Source organism: Jaculus jaculus, chromosome 2, assembly GCF_020740685.1.
Source record: "Jaculus jaculus isolate mJacJac1 chromosome 2, mJacJac1.mat.Y.cur, whole genome shotgun sequence".
NCBI lineage: Eukaryota > Metazoa > Chordata > Mammalia > Rodentia > Dipodidae > Jaculus > Jaculus jaculus.
In genome coordinates, this window is record NC_059103.1 from 33,525,046 (window position 1) to 33,547,473 (window position 22,428).

General features: G+C 46.9%; 1 protein-coding gene across 1 annotated transcript in view; it reads left to right on the top strand.

The window, feature by feature from the left end:
• The window catches only part of Ldlr (low density lipoprotein receptor), a 44,050-nt gene extending 22,504 nt beyond the window's left edge, over positions 1 to 21,546 (top strand). The window contains exons 9-18 of the mRNA XM_045143295.1: positions 2,243 to 2,414; positions 2,495 to 2,719; positions 9,560 to 9,678; positions 10,233 to 10,372; positions 12,073 to 12,214; positions 12,359 to 12,511; positions 13,150 to 13,296; positions 16,056 to 16,133; positions 19,214 to 19,371; positions 19,892 to 21,546. Coding sequence (XP_044999230.1) covers positions 2,243 to 2,414; positions 2,495 to 2,719; positions 9,560 to 9,678; positions 10,233 to 10,372; positions 12,073 to 12,214; positions 12,359 to 12,511; positions 13,150 to 13,296; positions 16,056 to 16,133; positions 19,214 to 19,371; positions 19,892 to 19,927 — 1,370 coding nt within the window. The 3' untranslated portion in view covers positions 19,928 to 21,546. The remainder of the gene's footprint in view (positions 1 to 2,242; positions 2,415 to 2,494; positions 2,720 to 9,559; positions 9,679 to 10,232; positions 10,373 to 12,072; positions 12,215 to 12,358; positions 12,512 to 13,149; positions 13,297 to 16,055; positions 16,134 to 19,213; positions 19,372 to 19,891) is intronic.
• Positions 21,547 to 22,428: the final 882 nt, after the last annotated feature.

Sequence of the window (22,428 nt, forward strand, 5' to 3'; positions counted from 1 at the left end):
TCATTAGACTTTCCAGCCATTCTGCCAAAAACCAGGGAGTGCCAGGTTCAGTGACAGACTCTTGTCTCAAGGAAATAAGGTGAAAGAGTGACAGAGGAGGACCCCTGATGTCTTGTAGGCTCTATGCACGTATCTGTGGGGACATGCATCTGCAAACACAAGTGCATACAACACACACACACACACACACACAGAATTTGGCCTAGCGGTGTTAAAAAAACAAACAAACAAAAAAAAACAGCTGTTAGAGCCAGGCATGGTGACTCACTTTTTTTTTTTGTTTTGTTTTGTTTTTTTGTTTTTCAAGGTAGGGTCTCACTCTGGTCCAAGCTGACCTGGAATTAACTCTGTCATCTCAGGGTGGCCTTGAATTTATGGCAATCCTCCTACCTCTGCCTCCCGAGTGCTGGGATTAAAGGCGTGCGCCACCACGGCCGGCATGACTCACATTTTTAATCTCAGCTAGCACTTGTGAGGTTGAGGTAGGAGGGTCCACTGTGAGTTTGAGGACAGCCTGAGACTCCAGAGTGAATTCCAGGTTAGCCTGGGTTAGAGTGAGACTCTACCTTGAAAAACTAAAAAGAAAAAAAAGGTGTTGGTTTATGCCTATAATCTGAGCACTCAGAAGGCTAAGGTAGGAAGATCTCACACAAATCAGCCATGCGTAATGGCACACACTTTAAATCCCAGCACTCAGGAGGCAGGGGTAGGAGGATCTCTATTGAGTTCAAGGCCATCCTGGTTACTACAGAGTGCGTTCCAGGTCAAACTGGGCTTGAATCAGACCTTACCGAGAAAAACCAATACAACAGCCAGCAAACCTGTGAATCCTAAAGACCCATGTTGGACTCTGCAGGTCCCACATAAGCCAGATGCACAAGGTGACACAAGTGTGCAAGGTGGTGCACACATCTGGAGGCCCAGGTGTATCAGTTCTCTTGCTCTCACTCATTAAAAGAGAGCGAGCGAGCTGGAGAGCTGACTTAGTGATGAGGCGTTTGCCTGTGAAGCCTAACCCCAGTTTGAGGTTCGATTCCCCAGGACCCATGTAAGCTAGATGCATAAGGTGGCACATACATCTGGAGTTCGTTTGCAGTGGCTGGAGGCCCTGACACACCCATTCTCTATCCGCCTCTTTCTCTCTCTGTCTGTTATTCTCAAATAAATAAATAAAAATAAATAAATAAAATTTAAAAAGAGAGTGAGCTGGGTGTGGTAGCACATGCCTTTGATCCCAGTCCCAGGCCAGCCTAAGACTACATAGTAAGTTCCAGGTCAGCCTCAGATAAAAAGAGACCCTACCTCAAAAAAAAAAAAAAAAAAAAAAAAAAAAAAAAAAAAAAAAAGCTGGGCTGGAAAGATTGCTTAGTGGTTAAAGGCACTTGCTTGCATAGTCTGATGGTCCAAGTTAAATTACCCACTACCCATGTAGAGCCAGATGCACAAAGTAGCACATATATTTGGCATTCATTTGCAGTGGCAAGAGGCCTTGGCACTTGGCTCTCCTTTTCTGACTCTCTCTTTCTCAAATAAATAAAAATATTTTAAAGGGGGCATGACTAGATAGATGGCTGAAGAGTTACAGGTGCTTGGCTTGAGAGTTACAGGTGATTGCCTCAGCCAGGCATGGTGGCACATGCCTTTAATCCTAGCACTCGGGAGGCAGAGGTACGAGGACCACCATGAGTTTGAGGCCACCCTGAGACTACATAGTTAATTCCAGGTCAGCCTGGACCAGTGTGAGATCCTACCTTGAAAAACCAAAAAAAAAAAAAAGAGTTACAGGTGCTTGTCTGCAAAGCCTGATGACCCAGGTTCAATTCCCCATTGCCCACTTAAATCCAGATGAATAAAGTGACACAAGCATCTGGAGTTTGTTTGCAGTAGCAAGCTCTAGTGTGCCTGTTCTCTTTCCCTCTCGCCCCACCCCTTGCAGATAAATAAAGATTCTTTGTTATTATTATTTGTTTATTTATATATTGTTTTTGGTTTTTTAGTGTAGGGTCTTGCTCTATCCCAGGCTGACCTGGAATTCACTATGTAGTCTCAGGGTGGCCTTGAACTCACGGTGATCCTCCTACCTCTGCTGCCTCTAAAGCACTGGTATTAAAGGTATGTGCCACCACACCTGACACAAAAAAAGATTTTCTAAATCAGCAATAATAAATAAGCCCAAGGTCATTCTGCAGAATGATGTAGGGAACAGAGATGAGGGTCCCTGAGCACCCTCCTTGCTCCCCAGGGTCTATCGCCTACCTCCTCTTTACCAACCGCCACGAGGTAAGGAAGATGACACTGGATCGGAGCGAGTACACAAGCCTCATTGCTAACCTGAAGAATGTGGTCGCTCTGGACACAGAGGTGGCCAGCAACAGAATCTACTGGTCTGACCTGTCTCAAAGAAAGATCTACAGGTGAGCCTCAGCCCTAACCCGTCCCATCCCTATTTGGAACCTGGGCTCCTGACCCTGATATGCTCTCCTCCCTATCTCAGCACCCAGATCGACACAGCCCCTGACATGTCCTATGACACTGTCATCAGCGGGGACCTGCAGGCTCCAGACGGGCTGGCTGTAGATTGGATCCATGGCAATATATACTGGACTGATTCTGTCCTGGGCAGTGTATCTGTGGCTGATACCAAAGGCCTGAGGAGGAGGACGCTGTTTCAAGAGAAAGGCTCCAAGCCCAGGGCCATCGTGGTTGATCCTGTGAACGGGTGCGTGTTGACACAGTTGGGTGAATGAAGGGTGAAAGCAGGGCCTTTGAAGGCTAGACTAAGAGGAACATGGCCCCTGAATTAGGTGCGTTTTCCTGAGTGGAAAGGGACAGAGGCTGCAGATGCAGTTAAGAAATAGAGCTAGGGCTGGAGAGATGGCTTAGTGGTTAAGCGCTTGCCTGTGAAGCCTAAGGACCCCAGTTCGAGACTCAATTCCCCAAGACCCACGTTAGCCAGATGCATGGGGGGGGGGTACACATGTCTGGAGTTCGTTTGTAGTGGCTGGAAGCCCTGGTGCACCTATTCTCTCTCCCTCTCTCTCTCTCTCTCTCTCTCTCTCTCTCTCTCTCTGTCTCTCTCAAATAAATAAACAAAAAAAATTTTTTTTTTTTAAAGAAATAGAGCTAGGGGCTAGAGGAATGGTTTAACGGTTAAAGGTGTTTGCAGGCAAACACAAGGGCCCAGATTCAATTCCCAAAGATACACATTAGCCACATGCACAAGTGGACAAGGGGACACATGCATCTGGAGTTCATTTGCAAGGGCTGGAGGCCCTGGCGCACCCTCTCTCCCTCTCTCTTTGTCTCTCTCTTTCTCTGTCAAGTAAATAAATAAAAATAGGGCTGATGAGATAGCTTAGTGGTTAAGGTGCTTACCTGTGAAGTCTAAGGACCCAGGTTTGATTCGCCAGGTCCCATGTAAGCCAGATTCATATGGTGGCACATGTGTCTGAAGTTCGTTTGTAGTGGCTAGAGGCCCTAGCACACCCATTCTTACTTTCTCTCTCTGTCTCTAATAAACTAACAAATAAATAAAAAGTTTAAAAATAAATAAATAAAAATAAAATATTTAAGAAAAAAGAAATAGAGCCAGGCATGGTGGTGCATACCTTTAATCCCAGCACTCAGGAGGCAGAGGTAGGAGGATCGCTGTGAGTTCAAGGCCACCCTGAAACTACATAGTAAATTCCAGGTCAGCCTGAGCTAAAGACCCTACCTCGACAAACAAACAAACAACAACAACAACATGTGTGTAATTTTTTTTTTTTTTTTTGAGAGCCAGGCATGATGGTGTATGCCTGTAATCCTAGCACTCAAGAGGCAGAGGTAGGGGGATCGCCATAAGTTTGAGGCCACCCTAAGACTACATAGATACATACATAAAAAGTTTAAAAATAAAATAATTCTAAAAAAGAAAAAAGAAATAGAGCCAGGCATGGTGGTGCACGCCTTTAATCCCAGCACTCAGGAGGCAGAGATAGGAGGATCACTGAGTTCGAGGCCAGCCTGAGACTGCAGTGTGAATTCCAGGTCATCCTGGGCTGGGGTGAGATCCTAGATCAAAAAGGCAATTATTTGGGCCATGTCATGAGACCTTGAAGAAGGAAAGGAAAAAAGGGGCCTAACTTTAATGCTAATTCACTTTTTTTGTCTGTTTGTTTTTGGAGGTAGGCTCTCACTCTACTAGCCCAGGCTGGTCTGGAACTCACCATGTATCCTCAGGGTGGCCTCGAACTCTCAGCAATCCTCCTACCACTGCCTCCTGAGTGCTGGTATTAAAGGTGTGCGCCACCATGCCTGTCTCTAATTATCTAATTTTTTTTTTGAAGGGTTAGTGAGTTTATTCTTGGCAAATTAGAGTTCGTTTATTTTGAACTACTTGTTCAAAACTCTTACCTCTTTTTCTAATGAATTTCTTTCTTTTTTTTTTTCTCTTTAAATTATTAGCATTTTCCATGATTATAAAAAAATATCCCATGGTAATTCTCTCCCCCCCCCCCCACTTTCCCCTTTGAAATTCCATTCTCCATAATATCTAATTATCTAATTTTGTAACAAAGTTGTCTAGGCCAGGATAGTGTTACAGAGAACAACTCCCTGTCTTAAGTTAATGGTAGGAGCCTTGTACATATGAAGCTTGGAAACAGCAGCAGTGGTCAGCAGCCAACGGAGACCAGATGGGAACAGGTCTATAAGAACCCATGTGTGACTCTGCATTGCTAGGCCCCCAGCTTCCCAGTGGAATCATGGCACTGCTCTTGCCTGCATACTCAGGCAGTCTGCTACGTGCACGTGCACAATTTCTGTAACCCCTGCAAGCCTTGAATTTGTCAGCCTCTGGCCATCACCTGTTCAGTAGCTTGGGTTACATACGTTCACTGCCAGGCCTAGCTTCATGTCACACTTTCTTTCTTTGTTTTGTTTTGAGGTAGGGTTTTCCTGTAACCCAGGCTGACCTGGAATTCACTATGTACTCTCAGGGTGGTCTCGAGCTCATGGCAATCCTCCTAACTTTGCCTCCTGAGTGCTGGGATTAAAGGCTGTGCACCACCATGCCTGGCTCTTTTTTTTTGTTATTGGTTTCGTTTTGGATTTTCGAGGTAGGGTCCCACTCTAGCTCAGGCTGACCTGGAATTCACTGTGTAGTCTCAGGCTGGCCTCGAACTCATGGTGATCCTCCTACATCTGCCTCCTGGAGTATTGGGATTAAAGGCATGTGCCACCATGCCCAGCTCTCAATTTCTTTCTGTGTGTGTGAATGTTGATATGGGTGGTGTGACTACATGTCATAATTTTGTGTGTATGCATGCACTTGTGCATGTCGCTATACATGTGTGCACATGGATGTGTGCACATGGAGGCCAGAGTATGATATGGTATGATACTCAGAACGCCATCCCCATGTTTTGAGACAGGGTCTCTTTGGCCTGGAGCTCTCCAATGTGACTAGGTTAGCGATCAGCAAGCCCCATTCAATTAAAGTTGTCTGAGGGCTGCAGAAATGCTTCAGTGGTTAAAGGCACTTGTTTACAAACCCTGATGGCTTAGGTTCGATTCTCCAGTAAACTAGACATAAAAAGTGGTGCATGTGTCTGGAGTTTGTTTGCCACTCAGTTTTTTTTGTTTGTTTCTTTCTTTTCTTTCTTTTCTTTCTTTCTTTCTTTCTTCCTTCCTTCCTTCCTTCCTTCCTTTCCTTCCTTCCTTCCTTCCTTCCTTCCTTCCTTCCTTCCTTCCTTCCTTCCTTCTTTCTTTCTTTCTTTCTTTCTTTCTTTCTTTCTTTCCTCAAAGTAGAGTCTTGTTCTAGCCCAGGCTGACAAAAACTTCATTAGTAGTCTCAGGCTGGCCTCGAATACACAATGATCCTCTTGCCTCAGACTCCCAAGTGCTGACATTAAATGCATGCACCATCATTACCTGCCTAGTTATTTCTTTTTTGTTTTCTTTTTTCTTATTTATGTGTTTGTTTATTTATTTATGAGAGAGAAAAAAATGAGGGATGGGCATGCCAGGGCTTTTAGCCACCACAATCGAACTCCAGATGCGTGCGCCATCTTGTGCATCTGGATACTAGGAAATTGAACCTAGGTTGTTGAGCTTTACATGTAAGCACCTTAACCACTGGGCTATCTCTCCAGCCCCTAACATATATATTTATTTAATTTGTTTGCATTGGCATTGGCTGGGGTTATTATAGCAAGTTACCGGTGTCTACACCACCACATTTTGTTGCCATCATTTTGTTATTGGGATGTTGTTTTGAGACAGAGGCTTGCTGTATAGTTCTGGCTTGCCAGGAACTCACTGTGAAGACCGGGCAAGTCTCAGACGTGATGAGATCCTGCTGCCTCTGTGTCCTGGGTGTTAAAATTATAGGCATGAGCTACTGCAGACCTGGTCTAGCCGTATGTTTGTTCGTTTCTTTGTTTCCCCCATACATATATACCTGTGGGGAAGTTCAAATTACACACTGGGCATAGGGAGAGATTAACAAATAATAATAGCTAGTAGCAAAAAATAGAATAGTTGTCATAATTTCCCATGGCATATTGTACAAGAAATGTACCTCTGGGAGAGGATATTTGTCTAACACAAGACACCCCACCATTGATGATAACTGAGCTGGCTACCACGTAGCTGTTTGATGGGTAGCACATATACTGTAGATATGACGGACAAAAAGACAATTCAGGGTTGCAGAGATTGCTCAGTTGTTATCGCACTTGCTTGCCAAGCCTGATGACCTGGGTTAGATTCCCCAGTGCCCACATAAAGCCAGAGATGCACAAAGTGGCACATGTGTCTGGAGTTCATTTGCAGTGGCAGGAGGCTCTGACATACCTATTCTTCCCTCTTCTCTCTCTTTCTCAAAAAAATACATACGCAAGTAAATATTTTGTTTGGAAACTTAGCCGGGTGTGTTGGTGCACACCTTTAATCCCAGCACTCCCAATGGAGAGAAGATCACCTTGATTTTGCGGCCACCCTGAGACTACACGGTGAATTCCAGTTCAGCCTGGGCTAGAATGAGACCCTACCTCAAAAACACTTAAAAAATTTAAAAAAAAAAAAAAAAAAAAAAGATAATTGACGTTCCCACTGGGGCATAGCAGATTTTGTCCCTTTGTTCATAAGGTTGAAAGTTTAAGAGTTTTTGTTTGTGACAGGGCTTTGATGTGTAGCTCTGGCAGGCCTGGCTTACCCTATTTAGTCCAGGTTTGCCTCATGTTGCAGTCCAGTTCGCATTGCTGGTAGAAATCACCCAACCAAGAGCAGCTTCTGGGAAAAAGAGGTTTATTTTGGCTTACAGGCTTGAGGGGAAGCTTCACAATGGCAGGGGAAAACGATGGCATGAGCAGAGGGTGGACATCACCCCCTGGCAAACATAAGATGGACCACAGCAACAGAAGGGTGTGCCAAACACTGGCATGGGGAAACTGGCTATAAAGCCCATAAGCCCGCCCCCAACAATACACTCCCTCCAGGAGGCATTAATTCCCAAATATCCATCAGCTGGGAACCTAGCATTCAGAACACCTAAGTTTATGGGGGACACCTGAATCAAACCACCACACCTCACATTCTTGGAATCTTGCCTTAGCCTCCTGAGTTCGGGGATTACAGTTGTGCTGTCACACTTGGCCCAGCACAGACAGCGCAACCTGAGAGGCCCAGACAGAATTCCCAGAAGCCTGTGGCGAGCGCAACAAACAGCAGCAGCGAAGAATCCAGAGTGAGACTCTGCCTCCAGTGAGGGGAAGAAAGACATGGGACTGACCCAAAAGCTATCCTCCTGTGTGCCATGGACACGTGCGTGTGCACGCACACACACACATGCACTTAGTTGCTTATTTCTGGAATTTTCCATGTAATAATTGTGGACTATGCTTGATTATAACCAATTGAAGATACTGGAAATAAATCTATGGATCTGGCCCAGGCTGACCTAGAAGTCACTATGTAGTCTCAGAGTGGCCTCGAACTCACAGTGATCCTCCTACCTCTGCCTCCCAAGCGCTGGGATGAAAGGCGTGCGCCACCACGCCCGGCTTGTTCTCAACAGCCGGAACAGCGGCACATTTTTTGTTTCCCCTTTGCTCTGCATTTTACTGACAGATCATAATATATCTAAAGGATAAATTTCTAGAAGTTGGAATACTAGGTCAAGACATATGTACACAGGTAGAGTGTACAGTTTGTTGGCTGGCTTTCTAGCTCAGTGGTAGAGTGCCTGCTTTCCTGTCTAACATTCAAGACAAGCTGGGTTCAATACCCAGTACTGTATAAACTGGGTGTGGTGCATACCTGTATCCTCAGCACTGGGGAGGTCAAGGCAGGAGTTCAAGCAACTTCTCAACTACATGCCTCAACTATATGAGTTAAAAGCCAGCCTGAGCTTAAAAATATATATATCATCAGGGTGTGGTACTGCACACCTTTAATCCCAGCACTTGGGAGGCAAAGGTAGGAGGATCGCCTTGAGTTCAAGTCTACCCTGAGACTATATTAATGAATTCCAAGCCTGGGCAAGACCCTATCTCAAAATACCAAAAAAAAAAAAAAAAAAAAAAAAAAGGGGGCTGGTGAGATGGCTTAGTGGTTAAGGTGTTTGCCTGCAAAGCAAAAAGACACTGGTTTGATTCCCCAGGACCCATGTAAGCCATAGGCACAAGGTGGCACATGCGTCTGGAGTCCATTTGCAGCATCTGGAGCCTCTGGTGTGCCCTCTCTCTCTCACACACACACATAAATAAATAAAATGTTTTAAATTTTGTTTATTTTTGAGACAAAGAGAGAGAGAGAATGGGTGCACCAGGGCCTCTAGCCACTGCAAACGAACTTCAGATACATGTACCACCTGTGCATCTGGCTTATGTGGGACCTGGAGAATTGAACCAGGGTCCTTAGGCTTCACAGGCAAGTGCCTTTCCCATTTAGCCATCTCTCCAGCCCAAATAAAAGGTTTTGAAAAGAAAAGTATCAGGGCCAGATGAGGTGGTGCACACCTTTAATACCAGCACTCAGGAGGCAGAGGTAGGAGGGTTGCCATGAGTTCCAGGCTAGCTGGAGTTAGAGTGACACCCTACCTCAAAAAGAAAGAAAGAAAGAAAGAGAGAGAGAGAGAGAGAGAGAGAGAGAGAGAAAGAAAGAGGGAGGGAGGGAGGGAGGGAGGAAGGAAGGAAGGAAGGAAGGAAGGAAGGAAGGAAGGAAGGAAGGAAGGAAGGAAGGAAGGAAGGAAGGAAGGAAAAATAAAAGTGTCAATTTGTGATGCTCACCTTCCCGCCAGAAGCATACATAAGCAGGCCCATTTCCTCAAGTACCCTCTGACGCACTTCTGGTTTACCAGTTTTGAGCGGCAAGTGTTTGCCCTGCTGCTGAACTATGTCCACAGCCTCTCTCCCAGGTTCTAAACACCTCCCAGCTCTACTGTGGGAGCAAAAAGCATGAATTTATGGGCTGGTTTCGAATCGGCCTCGCTATTTTAGGTGAACATTTGTCTGTGCAGCTGGCAGGAGCCTCCTCCACGAGTGTTCTCATCTCTCTTCACTTCTTGTCCCACCAGCTTCATGTACTGGACAGATTGGGGGACCCCCGCCAAGATCAAGAAAGGGGGCCTCAATGGTGTGGACATATACTCCCTAGTGACAGAAGATATCCAATGGCCCAATGGCATCACACTGGGTATGTGCATGGGATGGTTGTCCTGCGGCTAGATGTCCATATGCTCCCAAACAAGCTTAGGCTTGAGGTTTTTTGTTTTGTTTTTTTTTTTAAATTTTTAATTTATTTATTTGAGAGCGACAGACACAGAGAGAAAGACAGATAGAGGGAGAGAGAGAGAATGGGCACGCCAGGGCTTCCAGCCACTGCAAACGAACTCCAGATGCGTGCGCCCCCTTGTGCATCTGGCTAACGTGGGACCTGGGGAACCGAGCCTCGAACCGGGGACCTTAGGCTTCACAGGCAAGCGCTTAACCACTAAGGCTTGAGGTTTTATAACCTACAATGCTCCCTGCTCCCCAGCAAAAGGAGCCTCTGGGGTAGGGCAGGGCCCTTAACGCTTTTAGGTTACTAAAAAGTTTCTTCTCTCTGTGGCTACTTGGTACTCCCAGAACTAGACTTTTCTACCCTCACTTGCCCTGGAATTTTTCTAGAATGTTCTGGCTAGTCAGATCCTCTCACTCTCACCTCTGGAATCTGTACATGACTGCTCCTTATCCCCCTGTACATTCTAGATCTTTCCAGCAGCCGCCTCTACTGGGTTGACTCCAAACTCCACTCCATCTCCAGCATCGATGTCAACGGGGGCAATCGGAAGACCATCTTGGAGGATGCGAAGCGGCTAGCCCACCCCTTCTCCTTGGCCATCTTCGAGGTGAGGCCTGAGAGCATTTGGTCAGGCTCATCTCTAACTCATTCATGCCGGGACTGACTCCGGCTGGGGAGGTGGCTCAGCAGGAAAAGGGCACTCGCTTGCTAAGCCTATTGGCCCATGTTCAGTTCCCAATAACCAGGTAAAGCCAGTTGCACAAAGTGGCACATGCAACTGGAATTTGTTTGCAGTGGCTAGAGGCCCTGTTGCACCCATTCTCTCTCTGCATATAAATAAAAAACATTAAAAAAAAAAAAAAAGACTGAAGGAAGCTGCTTTTGTGTAGGGTCCTAGGGAGAGTTAAGATTGGAGTTATTTCTAAGAGGTTTTTTTTTTTTTTTTCTTTCCAAGGTAGAGTCTCACTCTAGCCCAGGCTGACCTGGAATTCACTGTGGAGTTTCAGCGTGGCTTCGAATTCACAGCAATCCTACTTCTGCCTCCCAAATGTGGGATTAAAGGCGTGCACCACCACGCCTGGCTCATGCCAGCTTTTTTTGTTTTTTAATCTTTAAATTTTTATTAACATTTTCATGCCAGCTTTTTATGTGGGTGCTAGGAATGGTGTTTACCCAGCAAATACTTTACCTATTGAGCCATCTCCCTAGCTCCCTATTTTATATTTTTAAAATTTATTTATATTTATTCATTTGCAAGCAGAGGGCCTCTAGCCATTGCAAATAAACTCCAGATGCGTGCGCCCCTTGTGCATCTGGCTTACATGGGTACTGGGGAATTGAACCTGGGTCCTTTGGCTTTGCAGGTAAGTGCCTTAACCACTAACTAAGCCATCTCTCCAGCCCCCTTCTTATTTTACTTTTTTTTTTTTAACTGTAGGTTTATTTTTATTCAAAAAGTTGCTACGGTGCTCTACAGAGTTAGAGAAACTTCTCTGGTAATGAAGAGGTAGGGTCTCATTCTAGCCCAGGCTGACCTGGTATTCAGTATGTCATCTCAGGGCGGCCTTGAACTCACAGCGATCCTCCCACCTCTGCCTCCTGAGTGCTGGGATTAAAGGTTTAAAGGTGCTGGGATTAAAGGCATGCACCACTATGCCTGGTTTATTTTACATTTTATTTCAGCCGTAAATTAACAAAAGAAAGATGTTGTGGTCAGGTTCATTTTGCTGGCAGAAATCACCTAACAAAAGCAGATTGGGGGGTTGGTTACTGGGCGTGGTAACACGCCTTTAATCCCAGCACTTGGGAGGCAGAGGTCTCCATGAGTTCGAAGCCACCCAGAGACTACATACTTAATTCCTGGTCAGCAAGGACCAGAGAGAAGACCCTGCCTCGAAAAACCAAAAAAAAAAGGGGGTGGGTGTTATTTTGGGTTACAAACTCCAGGGAAAGCTCAGGGCAGAGGAAAACAATGGCATGAGCAGAAGCATCACTCCCTGGCCAGCATAAGATGGACAATAGCAACAGGAGAGTGCCAAACACTGGCATGGGAAAACGGGCTGTAACACCATAAGCCTGCCCTAACAATACACTGCCTCCAGGAGGCTTTAATTTCCAATTGCCATCAGCTGAGGAGACTAGCATTCAGAAGACCTAAGTTTATGGGGGACACCTGAATCAGACCACCACAAAAGACTTATCACCATATCATTACCCCATGCCCAGAGAATTCTAGAGATTTTGTAAAGTGGTCTGTGTCCTATTCCAGTGACTAATGGGAGTCTTCATCTTCCTTAATGCACATAGGATAAGGTGTTTTGGACAGACATCATGAATGAAGCCATTTTCAGTGCCAATCGCCTCACAGGCTCAGATGTTAATTTGGTGGCTGAAAACCTCTTGTCGCCAGAGGATATTGTCCTATTCCACAATATCACACAGCCAAAAGGTAAGAATGGTTTGGCAGTAACCCACCCCCCAGCCCCAAGACAATATAGCTCTCTCAATTGCCATGGAACTTTTTAGAATTTTCTGGAATGTTCCAAATATCTGGTGATCACTCCATTACATGGACTTCTCTCTTTTCCTCCAGGGGTGAATTGGTGTGAGAAAGCAGCCCTCCCCAATGGTGGCTGCCAGTACCTGTGTCTGCCGGCTCCACAGATCAATCCCCACTCCCCCAAGTTCACTTGTGTCTGTCCAGATGGCATGCTTCTGAGCAAGGACATGAGGAGCTGCCTCCCAGGTGGGGTCAGAGCTTGCTGCTAGCTTGTCTGGGTTCACCTGTTCATTGAATAGATGGTGGGGCTCTTTACCATTCTCAATGATGAGTGTGTTTAGATCAGTCCTTGCAGCCTAGTTCCATTCCCAAACTTTAGGGTGGGGGGCGTGAGCTGCCTTCTGATCTGGTGTGGAGTGACAAATTAGACCTCTTTATCATGTGAGAAAGTCTCAACTGGGGCTGAGACCATTTCCTATTGCCAATCAGAGACTTGGAACTGGCTAACTTACAAGGTGTTGATGTTTATGTGGTTTATGGTTCTTGAAACTAAGAAATCCCAGGGTATGGGGCTGGAAAGATGATTCAGAGGTTAAGGCACTTGCTTGCAAAGCCTGAAGGCCTGGGTTTAATTCCCTAGTACCCACATAAAGCCAGATATACAAAGTGTTGTTTGTCTGGAGTTTCCTTGCAGTGGCAAGAGGCCCTGATGCACCCATACTTTCTCTCCAGTGCTCAAGCTACATAGCAAGTGCTTTCCACTGGCCATCTCCCCAGCCTTGTTTGTCCCACGTCACGGAGACCATGCCTACCTACCATGAGAGCACAGAGGCGTGTGTGCTGCCTGGGCATGAAACTCAGGAAATGTTTGTTTATTTCCTCAGAGGTCACTTCTGTCCTGACCACCCGGGAGCCGTCTACCACCAGGCCTGTGGTCAGCACTACAGCCAGGAGGCCCACAGACAGCACTTCTGGGGCTCTTGACATCCCTGGGCTCGGCACAATGGAGTCGGTGACGATGTCCCGCCAAGGTAAAGGCTGAACTCACCTTGGCCCCAAGTTCATTGTCATGAGTATCAGATGGGTCCCTGAGCCTTCTCAAGCAACTAAGGCGTCTCAAGGCTGCCTTGTTTTCAGGTACCCGCCCACCAGTGCAGGTGAGGCTCCCCCCACCTCACATATGCGTGAACAAGGGGCCTGTCCCCAGACTCAGGAATCAGTAACACTTTATGCAAATTTTGTTGTGTTTCTTGAGACAGCATCTCACTGTGCAGCCCAGGCTGGCCTCAGCCTTCCAGACCTGGGGTTGCAGGTGCGAGCCATCACTCCTGGCTTTGATTTTTTAGTTTTACTTTTTTGAATCAGGGTCTCTCATAGCCCAAGCTAGCCTCAAACTCACTATGTAGTAGATGATGGCCTTGAACTCCTCATCCTCCTGCTTCTACCCTGAGTGTTGGGGGTTACAGGCCTTTGTTGCCACACTGTTTACTACTTTTTTTTTTTTTTTTTTTTTTTTGAGGGAGGGTCAAACTAGCCCAGGCTGCTGACCTGGAACTCACTCTGTACTTCCAGGCTGCTTCAAACTTACAACAATCCTCCTACCTCTGCCTACTGAGTGCTGGGGTTACACATGCATCACCATGCTCTGTTTTTCTTTTAACTTAAGCAGGGAATGATGACTCTTAAATCCTGAGGAGGGCTGAGGCAAGATTCCATTAGTCCAAAGCCAGCCTGGACTACACTGAGATCCTGAAACCTAACAGTGAATTCTGGAGTCATCTTGGACTAGAATGAGACCCTACCTCAAAAAACAAAAATTGATAATTTTGTTCATCATGAGGTTTTTTCATCAGTTATGATTTTAAATTATATTGGATTATGGTTTTTCTTCTGTGTGCACACTTATACATCTTCAATAATATACAGATAAAAAATGTTCAAGAAGGGGCTGGGGAGTTAGAGATTGCTCAGTGGTTAAGAAGCTTGCCTGCAAAACCTAATGACCCAGTTCGGTTCCCCAGTACCCACATGAAGCCAGATGCACAAAGTGGCACATGTGTCTGGAGTTCATTGGCAGTGGCTAGAGGGCCTGGCACACCTATTCTGTCTGTCTCTCTCTCTCAAAATAAATGAATAAATAAGTAATAAAGCAGGTCTTTTTTGGCCACTAGCTCTTACAGAATGCTGTAGAACTGTTTCTATTGCATTCCCATGTGTGGCAAAATGATTTCAGTACAGGAGGAGGTTGGGTGTGGTCAGTGAGAGCTTGCCTGGTGTGTGTGGGTTGAGGTCTGGTTGCCTAGCAACCAGTAGAGGACTAGATCAAGGGCAGCTATGCGCAGGTTCTGTGCAAACACGCCGTTTTACCGAAGGCATTTTAGCATCCATGGAATCTGGTGTTCATGGGCCATCCTGGAAGCTAGAGTGAGACCCTAGCTCAAAAAAAAAAAAAAAAGAAAAGAAAAGAAAATATTTGAAAGAATAAAACCAGGGCAGGGAGACGACTCAGTGCTTCATGAACTTGCTGTGTACAAGTGAGGACCTAGATAGCCCATTCCCAGCACCCATGTGAAGGCCAGGTGTGGGATGTACACTTGGAGTCCCAGCCCTGGGCTCACTGGCTAGCTAATCTAACCAAACTGGTGAACTCCAGGTTCAGCCTGAGACCCTGTCTCAAAGAATCAGATGCACATTGCCTACGTGCTGGAACGAATATTCCCATCGACTAGCAATCTTTAAATCCACCAGTCCTCTTAGGAACCCTTTCCCACCCTCAAATGCTTATAAATCCATTTTCCCTGACAATAAACTGAGAACAGTTCACAAAAAAAAAAAAAAGAATCAGGTGCAGAGCAATCGAGGTCATTTGACATTGACCTCTGGGCTCTCCACATATGTGTATTCACAATCACCCCCACATATGTACCCACATATATAAACATACAGTTTATGTATAATATATGTATATTCATTATTAGAGAAAGAAAATAGGTGCACAGTAAGACCTCTTGCTGCTACAAACTCCAGACACATGTGCCCCTTTGTGTGCCTGGCTTTATGAGGGCAGTGGGGAATCAAACCTGGACTGGCAGGCTTTGCAAACAAGCACTTTTAACCATTGTGCCATCTCCCCAGACCCTCCCTTTTTTCTTCTCTTTTCTTTTTTATTTATATTCTTTCTTCCTTTATGTGTGTGTGTGTGTGTGTGTGTGTGTGTGTGAGAGAGAGAGAGAGAGAGAGAGAGAGAGAGAACGCATGTGCATGCCATGGCCTCCAGCCACTGCAGTTGAACTCCAGACAGATATGCCACCTTGTGCACATGTGTAACATTGTGTGCTTGTGCCATCTTGTCTGTCTGGCATATGTGGGACCTGGAGAGTTGAACATAGGTCTTTCGGCTTCACAGACAAGCACCTTATCCGCTAAGCCGTCTCTCCAGCCCGCCCCCCCCCCCTTTTCAGTCAGGCTCTCTTGAACTCCTGGTGAGCCTCTTAACTCAGCCTTCTGTGTGCTGAGATAAAAGGCATGGACCATCACACAGGCCTGCAAATAATTCATTTTATGCCAGGAATTTAGAAATCTGTGGATTTTGGTATGTGTGAGGATTCTAGAACCATCCCAAAGGATGATAGCCTCAGACTTGAGAAAGGGAGTCTCCAAGTTCCCTCAAACTTGGACAGGGCAGTGAGACCTACCAGGCATTATCCTTGCCTAAATGTCATCTACGTGCTCTGCTTTCTGTGTTCTCTCTTTGGGATCTGGGCCTCACTCTGTCCATTCTCTCCTGCAGTCCAGGGAAACGCCGCCAGTAGAGGGCATGAGGAGCAGCCACACAGCGTGGGCGCCTTGTCCATCGTCCTCCCCATTGGTAAGCTTTGAGTGGGCCACAACCTGTATGGAATTCAGTCTCCTGTGACCTCGTGCTCAGACCACTGAGCCAGTTCGCCTTCACATCTAAGAATTGGATATCCCTGCATGCAAATCATGACTACCTCACTTTGAACTCCATTCGTTCAACAAATAGTAATGAATGCCAATGGCCCAAAAGGCTAGGGATGAAACAAGGGAGAAAACAAACATATTGCCCTTGGAGTGAATAAGGGAAAAAGTCAGGCACCTGAGGTGTTTGACATAGGACAAGAAACCAGAATGGTGCACCAGAAGTGGCCTCAAAGAGACTGGAGGGCCGGGCATGGTGGTGTGCACTTAATCCCAGTACTCGGGAGGCAGAGGTAGGAGGATTGTCATTAGTTTGAGGCCACCCTGAGAGTGCATAGTGAATTCCAGGTCAGCCTGGGCTAGAGCAAGACTCTACCTCAAAAAATTTGGGGGAAAAAAAAACATATGAAGAGACTGGAGGGATTCAGGGTGCCAACATGGGCATCCCCTGGCAGATGGGTCTCATGCAAGGAGCAGTGTCACAGGCTGCAGCTTTTGTCAGCATCTGTATCAGTTGCATTGTCGTTGCTGGAACAAAATTCTTTGCAGAAGCAGTTGAAGGAAGGAAGGATGTGGATTATAAAGGAAGGATGGATAGATGGAGATTATTAAGGAAGGATGGATGGGGATTATTAAGGAAGGAGGGATGGAAGGATGGATGGGATTATTAGGGAAGAATGAGTGAGTGTATCATGTGGAAAAGCATGACAGAGCAGGAAACCATCATCACATTCTCATATAACAGGGAGGAGGTAAAGACAGATCAGCAAGCAGGATCTGACTGAAACACCTCAACAGCCATCCTCCAGCAAGGCTCCAGGTCCTAAAGGTCCCACATCCTTCCCAAATGCCATCACCAACTACAGGTTACATATGCAAACACAGTGGTCTCTGGTCTCTGGTGGACATTTTGCATTCAAACCACACCTTCACTTTCCTTCTTTTTTCCATTGTTGGGAATGGAACACAGAGCTTCAAACATGCTAAGCACATGCCCTCCAACCATGGGTTGGTAAACTAGAAGGTGGGCCCCTCCTGTCCCTTGGAGTGGCAGTGTGATACCTGCTAAGGTTCTTTCTACAGGACCCTGAGCTATATCCCCTACTGGATACTGCCTGACCAGAATCTTGTCAAAACTGGGCTACCCAAGCCCTTGTGGCTCCTGCATAAGATGAGCCTGCATAAGATGTTCTGGGAAGGAGCATTAAGTGTCAGGGCTACCTTGTTCAGCATGCAAAGATGTCAGAGCCATTCCAATGCTTGTTACAAATGCACAAACAAAGAACTTGACTCCATTCCACTCAAACTGCAGAAAAGTGAAAAAGGCCTGGGAATGTAGCTCAGTGAGTAGGTGCCTGCTTAGCACATTTGAAGCCCTGGGTTTCGCTTCCAACCACAGATAAACTGGGAGTGGGCAGACATAAGGATCAGAAGTTCAAGGTCAGTCTAGGCTACAAGAGACCCTGGGTGTGCTAGTATACACCTTTAATCCCAGCAATCTGGAGGCTGAGGTAAGAGGATGGCCTTGAGTTCAAGACCAGCCTGTACTACAGAGTGAGTTCTAGGTTAGCCTAGGCTCCAGTGAGACCCTGCTTAAAAAATAAACAAACAAACTGGGCATGATGACACACACCTTTAATCCCAGCACTATGAGTTCTAGGCCAGCCTGAGACTAATTCCAGGTCAGCCTGGACAATAACCTACCTCGAAAAACCACACAAACAAATATATATATGTGTCCTGCCAGCCCAGGGTTCATTTCCCCAGCCACCCGCATAAAGCCAGACAGGCATTTGTTTGCAGCAGCAAGAGACACTGGCATGTCCATACACATACAAACACGCAAATATATAAAAAATTAAAACAATAAAATAAAAAAGCTTTAATCTCAGCACTTAGGAGGCAGAGTTGGGAAGATCGCTGTGAGTTCATGGCCACCCTGTGACAACATACTGAATTCCAGGTCAGCCTGGGCTAGAGTGAAACCCTACCTTGAAAAACCAATCAAGCCTTGAACCAGGGTCCTTAGGCTTCACAGGCAAGCATTTAACCACTAAGCCATTTCTCCAGCCCCCCCAAATTTTTTTAAAAATAGGAGTTGTGAGCCAGGCATGGTGGCACACACCTTTAATCCCAGCACTCGGGAGACAGAGGTAGGAGGATTGCTGTGAGTTTGAGGCCACCATGAGTCTACATAGTGAATTCCAGGTGAGCCTGGACTAGAATAAGACCCTACAATTGAGTCACCAAAGGGGGAGGGGGATAAGTTTTTCCTTTTTCCTTCTTGATAGGTGTGTATCACCTAACAAGGTTGAGATAGAATCTCATGAGATAACAGGCTCTTATGAGATTGAGGCAAAGCCTCCATCTTGAGACAGTGTTGTGAGTGAGGCAGGGTCTTATGGAGCTCCAGATGGTCCTGACAGGATGAGATAGTCTCATGAGGTGAGACAAGGTTGTGGTTGAGACAGTCTTGAGAGGTTAAGACAAGTTCTCATGAGGTTGAGATAGGTTCCTGAAAGTTCAAGATAGGTTCTCTCATAACGTTGCAACAGTCTTGTGTGGTAAGACAGTCACATTGAGGCTGTCACTCATTTGAAGTTAGGTCAAGGTCTTGGGGCTCAGCTGGAGCTCCTTATCCTTCTGCTTCATCTAGTGCTGGTGCTGATACCACAGAGGACCACCACCCAGCCACTGCGCCCTCTCTCTCTGCCCTCCCTCCGGACCTTTGGGATTTGCTTAGTTTTTGTTATTTCTGTTTGTCCTGGGTAGGGTCTCACTGTAGTCCTGGCTGACTTAGTGCTCACTCTATAGTGCCAGGCCTTGAACTCACAGGATCTTCCTACCTCTGCCACCCAAGTGTTGGGATTAAAGGCGTGCACCTTTATAGTGAGGAAATAGCACTTCAGAATCAGAACAAAAGCGTTATCAAGTCAGAAGGCCAGGAGGAGCCGGGTGTGATGCACTTCCTGGGTTCCACCCTGTGACCAAGCCACCCTCCTCCTGCAGTGCTCATTGTTCTCCTCTGCTTTGGGGCCTTCTTGGTCTGGAAGAACTGGAGGCTGAAGAACATCAACAGCATTAACTTTGACAACCCCGTGTACCAGAAGACCACGGAGGACGAGGTCCACATTTGCCGTCACCAGGACGGCTATACCTACCCCTCGGTAAGGCCCAGGGGGGCACTTGCACTGCCAGGCATCAGGCCTTCCCTGTGGGGGCATGGGTGGGAGAAGGGTGCATCAGACTAGCAAATGGATATAAATCAGGGTAAAGAAAAAGCCAAGGGCTAGGGATTTGACTTAGTGGTGGGGCCTGCCTACAACTGGGGGCGTGGTTCAGCAGTAATGGGTCCTTATGCCTAGAATCCAGTGAGAGACCTTGAGACAGGATCCGCCCCCATGTTTGATGTTTGTGAAGCTTGGACCAGAGAAGGCAGAAAGGTGACAGGATGCAAGCAAGAGAATCTGGCTGGGGGAGGGGGAACTTTGGCTTTTGCTCCAGTGAGGTGGAAACCACGAGGGTTCCTGAGCCAAAGAACTGTTCTGGCTTGGGGTGCTGCCCTCTGGTGGACATGCAGGGAAGCGGGTGAGCACCGAGGGGCGGGAAAGCGAGAAGGTGGTGGGTGTGGCCTTGTGTGTTGCCTGTTGAGCTGATTCTTTCCTGTGTTCGCTGTTTTGCTGACAGAGACAAATGGTCAGCCTGGAGGACGACGTGGCGTGAGCCGCTGCCCAGAGCTTTGTCCCCAGCCCCGTGGCTGTGCACTTCCCTGCCCAAGACCGATCCTGACACGTCGGTGGCCGACCGTTTTGCTCAGAGCAAGAAAAGACCAAAGGTGCCGCGGTGACTGAGCGCAGCCGTCTGTCCTCCCGGACTCTGTTTTATATATTTATTCCTCTGGGAGGCAGGACGGGCTGCCTGCTGTGCCCATGGAATGGGTTCCAGCTGGGACTTCTGTCTGTCCGTTCTAAGAGGAAGAAGAGAGAAGCCCAGAGTGAGACGGCATCTCGGGTCCTGTAGGTGACTCTGCCCCTCTCTACCGCCGCTTGAAGGATGAAAAAGCAGGGAGAACATGTGACAGCAAGTGCTACCGGCCGTTGCCCTCCACAGACCCCCAAACTCAGGACTACATGTGTTTACCTCTGCCTTGCCCCTTAACCAGTTAGCCTTGGCCTTGCCACCCCAAATCAGGTCTTTGAAGCCAGGCTTGTGCCCTACGTAAGCCAGAAAGTAGCCTGTGAGGGGTGGTGGTGTGTGGTTGGGCCGGGGGCCAGCAGCTGCCACGACCCAGCCCAGCGCGCTCATCAGCCAAAAGCTTTGCTAGTTTTCCAAGGAGCTGCCTGACTCACCCGTCCCCCTTAATATTTATAAAGTGCCTGAGACCCAGTTACCTTGCTCAGGACACGCAGCCTCTGCTTGCTGAGAACATCCTACAGCCCTGGTGAAGCTCTCAACCTTCCCGCATCTTGTGTCCTCTGCTCTCCTTGCATCGTTCAGGGTTGTGTATGGGTTAATTCGACATTCCTGTTCTTTGCACTGCTTTCTATCCTGTGTGTCAGGTTGGGATCACGGACTGGAGGAGTCTGTGTTGATGAGTAATGGGAAGGGGGGCATGCCGAGGAAAGAAAAGGTCTGGTTAGCTTGTGGGGGGCGGCTCACGCCTATAATCTCAGCACTCAGTAGGTGGAGGCAGGAGGATTACCATGAGTTTGAGACCTGGACAACAGAGAACCGAGTTCCAGGCTAGCTAGGCTAGAGTGAGACTCTGTCTCCAAAAAACCACAAAAAAACAAACGTTTTCAGGCCAGCCTGAAACTATAGAGTGTTTCCAAGTCAGCCTGGGCTAAAATGAGACCTCAAAAAAAAAAAAAAAAAGAACAGGAACAAGTTGATCAGGACTTCATAGCCATGACTACAAACATTTGGAATAGCCATTTCCTCCTCCTCCTCCTTTTTTCTTCAGTGTGTGGGTAGAACTCAGGGCCCTTTGGGTGCTGTCCAAGTACTCTACCACTGAGCTACACCCTCAGCCCCCTCACCTGCTTGACTTTTGCCCTGTTGGTGTTTGCACTTCTATACCAACACCACAGAGTTATTAATCTCCTTGAAAGAGCAGTGGTCCAACACAGATTCAGCAGAAATGTGTGTGGCCAAGCAGGGCGTGGAGGCACAAACCTGTCATCCCAGTATTGAGCACTAGGGAAGCTGAGGCAAGTGGATTGCCATGAGTTTAAAGCAAACCTGACCTGTAACATGTGACCTTGTCTTGGAAAAAAAAAAGTGAGAAAAACTTAAAACCAGTGTGGGTGTACACATCTATGATCCTGAACTCTTAAGGTAAAGGTAGTAGGGTCAGAAGTTCAGGGTCACAGGTAGGTATGATGGTGCACGCCTTTAATCCCAGCACTCGGGAGGCAGAGGTAGGAGGATCACCATGAGTTTGAGGCCACCCTGAGACTGCATAGTGAATTCCAGTTCAGCCTGAGCTCTAGAGTGAGGCCCTACCTCGAAAAACAAACAACACAACAACAACAGCAAAAAAAAAAAAAAAAAAAAAAAACAAAGTTCAGGGTCATCCTCTACCACAGTTAGGTGGGGGTCAGGCATAATTTTTTTTTTTTAATTTTATGTGAGAGAGAGAATTGGTGTGCCAGGGCCTTTAGCCGCTGCAGTCAAACTCCAGACACACGCACCCCCTTGTGTACATGTGGGACCTGCACACTTGTGTCACTTTGTCAACCTGGCTTACATGGGACTGGAGAGTTGAACATGAGTCAGGCTTCATAGACAAGCGCCTTAACCACTAAGCCCTCTCTCCAGCCTCCCAAAACAGACTTTCAAGAAAAATAACATGTATAGAGTTTTAGCACTGTAAGAATTCCTACAGGTGCTAGGGAGATGATTCAGTGGATATAGAATTTGGTTCTTTCGCAGCCACATAAATGCCAGGTGGGCGTGGCTTCCACCTTTAATCCCAGCATTCAAGAGAAGATGGGATCCCCAGGGCAAGCTGGCTAACTAGCCAAATCAGTGAGCTCTGGGCTCAAGGGAGAGACCCTGCCTCAGTAAACAGTAAGGGGAACACCTGACTTCCACCTCTGGCCTCAACACCACACACACATGAAAAATCAAAATTCTGATAGTCACAGGTTTTTCATGGTACTTGGGAAGGAAGAAGTCTATAGAATTGACACAAAAGTTGAATGTCCCAAGGACCAGGGGCA